At 40.2% G+C, this 4,152-nt stretch overlaps 1 protein-coding gene across 1 annotated transcript; it reads left to right on the top strand.

Moving 5' to 3' along the window:
- The first annotated feature begins 288 nt into the window (after positions 1 to 288).
- On the top strand, positions 289 to 3,394 carry LOC148861139 (putative protein phosphatase 2C 47). Its single transcript, XM_088985351.1, has 4 exons — positions 289 to 834; positions 1,634 to 1,831; positions 1,926 to 2,161; positions 2,477 to 3,394. The coding sequence occupies exons 1-4, from the start codon at positions 409 to 411 to the stop codon at positions 3,060 to 3,062; spliced, it is 1,446 nt and encodes a 481-aa protein (XP_088841477.1). The 5' UTR covers positions 289 to 408; the 3' UTR covers positions 3,063 to 3,394.
- The last annotated feature ends 758 nt before the right edge of the window (positions 3,395 to 4,152 follow it).

The raw sequence follows: 4,152 nt of genomic DNA, 5'->3' as shown, positions 1-4,152 counted from the left end.
CTAAGAAAATGTTAAGTGTAACTAGACCGAAGGGTATTTCCGTCTACGAATGATATATGTATGATCCCCCCCCCCACTTCCTTTACAGGGTCAAGACTCAAGGGGCGGCCTCGATCCTCGATATCGCAAAATACCTACAAGGTGTGATCTGGTGCTAATGTGCTATTGCTTTATCATAATGAAGTAATCCTTTTATCAGACGTCTATTATACATCCACGTGTCAATCTAAACCCAAAGTCATAGGTGGTCTTCAAAGTTTTTAAAAGTGCCAACCAGCTGGTGGTAGCGGAGACTTGGTATCGAATTTCGCCTGCACCTCAGATGGGGCCTGGGAGACGGAGAGTAGCCTAAAATAAATAAATAAAAAATAACTCTAAAAAGAAACCTATAAAGATCAGCTCTATGCAATGCACTTCGCTTCGCAACACCAAAACTCGAGATCGAGAGAGAGAGAGAGAGCGGAAGGAGAGAAGAAAGAAGCGCCATTTTATCCCAGATTTTTTCTCTTTTACTTTGATCTGCTTCAGAGTAACCTAATTTCTTGCCGGAAAGGTTGCAAATTCGTCAAAGTTTCTTCCACGGAAGAGATTCAAGCATTCATCTGTTTTTTTTTTTTTTGTGATGATCGTCGATCGGAGGAGATGGTAGCAGAGGCAAAAATTATTTGTCATCAGAGCATCCCGGTTTTGGATGTTCAGTACCGATGCATCGTGAAAGGAAACAATCCTCAGAAGATTGAAGACATTGTCGACGTTTCGACGCCATATTCACCGGCTTTTCACCAAATTCGCGCGTCAGATTCGGTTTCAAATGATATAGCGCGCTCCGAAGTGGTAAGCAATTCTTCTTCAACGATAAATAGATTTTGTGTTCTTCCTTTAATGAATTAACGAAATTAAAATGATGTAAGATTACCCGGTGCTATCTAGAAAATTTTAACCTCATCTTCTATTTCGGTTTCTTAAATTCGATATTCCATTCCTTTAACGAGAATTAGTTGCAAGTTGAAGCAAATTCTTCACTTCTTTTCTTAGTCCTGAAAGGGATTTTTTTTTCATGCTAGTATCCAATAATCACAATTTCTGATTCTTTTTGCCTGGATTTTTTATTTTTTGTTGTCCTTTTGAGGTAATCGTTCTGTTTATAAAGTTTGTGAAAGATTCCTTACATTAACCTTTTGTGCAAAAAGAACTTAACGGAATATTACAAATTTCAGCTGATGATTTCTTATTTTTGGGTGACTAATTAAACATTTTGCTGGTATTTTGGAATAAACACAAATATCTCCTGACTTCAGATTTTGAAACTTTAGTTATGATCTTTAGCTTTCTTCTTCTGTCTTTTCGAATCATGCTTATTTTTTAAGGAAAATTGATTTGAAGATTATCATATATTTACAATATTTATGGGTCTTTTCATGAGTTTTAACATGAAAGATGAAACTAAAAATACTTGTTTTACCAAGCTCCTTTTCTTACATATCCTGTAATTCTACCAAGTCTTTAGATAGCGGCAACAAATAAACCCTTTTATTGTTTTCATCGAAGCTGTTTTTCTTCCATAATTCTACTTGTTTGGATACCTGTAGTGGATCCGGAGAAGCTGACCTCTATCTTTTTCTGTTCTTTGCAGGATGCGAGATCCCTCGATACCATCCCAGATGTTAAAATTGACTCAGCCATCCTCCAGTTTGTCCCAACCTTACGTTCTGGTAGCTTTGTCGACATTGGGCCCCGTAGATCCATGGAAGATGAACACATACGGATTGATGATTTACCCACGCACCTGGGTTCGCTCTTCCAGTGTCCCAAGCATAGTGCTTTCTACGGGGTAGGCATCTAGCATCCTCTGTGGCCGTGTGGCGGGCACTTGCTCTTTCTATTGACATTTCCTGTTGCTAATTGGTGTTGGGTACACAATGCAGGTGTTCGATGGCCATGGAGGCTCGGATGCAGCAACATATGTCAAGAAGAATGCCATGAAATTCTTTTTTAAAGATGCCGGCTTCCCACAGGCTTCTGAGGATGATGATGTCTTCCTAGAAGAGGTTGAAAAATCAATACGAAAAGCATTTCTCCTGGCCGATCTTGCTTTGGCTGACGATCGTACTGTTAGCTGTTCTTCTGGCACAACGGCACTTACTGCTCTTATACTTGGAAGGTTAGTTGAGCCTCCGAAACCACAGCTTTTTCCGTAAACATATCAGGTTTAGAAATTGCTTAAGAAGGGGAATAACGATTTGGGAACCCCAGAAGAAAAATGGTGAAACAATTCACAACCCTGTAGTCCTATATAAATTAGAGAATGAACACTGCAAGAATGATGATCTCCTTTAGTTCGTAAACAATAATATAACCCCTGATATGTTTCTGTTCTACCCTTCTAGGTGAAATGCCCGATTCTTGATGAAGGATTGTACGTTTCCCCTGCATTCTTTAATTACTTTTCTTACTCTTTAATTGCTGCTTATTGCAGGCTTCTATTGGTTGCCAATGCTGGAGACTGCAGGGCAGTTCTTTGCCGTCGAGGCGTAGCAATTGAGATGTCCCAAGACCATAGGCCCATACATGCATCAGAGCGGAGGCGGGTGGAGGAGTTGGGTGGTTATATCGATGATGGGTATCTTAATGGTGTACTTGCAGTTACCAGGGCCCTTGGAGACTGGGACATGAAGTTTCCCCGAGGCTCTCCCTCGCCGCTGATTGCAGAGCCAGAGTTTCGACAGATAATTCTTACAGAAGATGACGAATTCCTCATCATCGGTTGTGATGGAATATGGGATGTGATGTCAAGCCAGCATGCTGTAAGTATAGTGCGCCGTGGGCTACGCCGGCATGGTGACCCGGAGCAGTGTGCCAGGGATCTTGTCATGGAGGCCCTCCGCCTCAACACCTTTGATAACTTAACTGTTATTGTTGTCGCCTTTTCCTCGTCAGACAACCATATCCAGGGGGAGTCGACACCACCACGGCAGCAGCAGAAATTGAGGTATTGCAGCCTCTCCGCGGAGGCCCTCTGTAGTTTGAAGAGATTGCTGGATGGGAATGACAGCGGAAATTGAGTGTAATTATTATTTTTAGTTTAGCAACAGGCCGTGACACTTCCATTGGGGAGAGGGAGCCAATGCATTCTGTTTTTGGTTGCTTCAGATGCGTTAGAAAAAGCAGCCACCTAGGACTAGGAGTGGGGAAGAGACATTGTTTAACTTCCTATGCTTTGCCAACAAAAAAAAAAAAAAAAAAAAAAAAAAACATAAACTTTCAATGCTTGTATTTGCTTATTTGGGGTAAATGTACATATATTACAAGTTAGGGGAATAGGCAGATCATAACCCCTACTCATTCCTGTTTATAATTATTTGTTGTGTATGTAAGGTAGTTATTTTGCCATTTATATCTGTTTCTGAGAATCCAAGGCTGTTTAGAGATGGAAAAAAGAAAAAAAATTGGTCCTCATGTTGGGGGCCTGGGCTATTGGGAGACCTCTCAACTGTAACTAGAAAAATAAAAAAGGGAAAAATTCTCGATTAGTACTAGGGCTGCATGTTGGGCCGGGTTAGGTCGGGTTGAGGCCAACCTTAGCCCAACCTTATGTTCTAAACCCCCAACCTTAACCCTAATCCGACCTGACCTACCCAACCCGAACCCTAACCCCAATTAATTCCTTCAATCCTAACCCAACCTGATGTCAACTTCGGGTTGGGTTGGGTTCGGGTTTGGACCCAACCCAACCTTTCAATCCCTTAAAATCTAGTAGAAAAATAAGTATTTGTTTATCGTGAGTTATGACTTATGAAAGTTTTTTTTCTCAAAAATATAAATTCATGAAATCAACAATAATTAAACACAAAATTATGGAAATAAAATCACTAATAATAACTCATAGGATCAGACAAATAATTTGAATATATTAGATAAATCACACATAAAAATTACAAGACAAAAAGGAAGACAAGTAGTCAAGTACCTGTGAATAACTTAAAGAAAGGGGGCTATACAACTATCATGCATCTAAACAAATCAATGTATGTTATATATATAATTATATATATGACATGTTGTAGAGTTGTAGAGTTGTAGACTAGTAGTCTAGTACTATAGGGGGTCGGGTTGCTCGAGGGGTCAGCCCTAACCCAATCCGAACTAAGGTCG

The sequence above is a fragment of the Nelumbo lutea genome, chromosome 4 (assembly GCF_056320005.1).
Source record: "Nelumbo lutea isolate HS-2025 chromosome 4, American lotus-T2T, whole genome shotgun sequence".
NCBI lineage: Eukaryota > Viridiplantae > Streptophyta > Magnoliopsida > Proteales > Nelumbonaceae > Nelumbo > Nelumbo lutea.
This window is presented reverse-complemented; position numbering and strand designations above follow the sequence as displayed.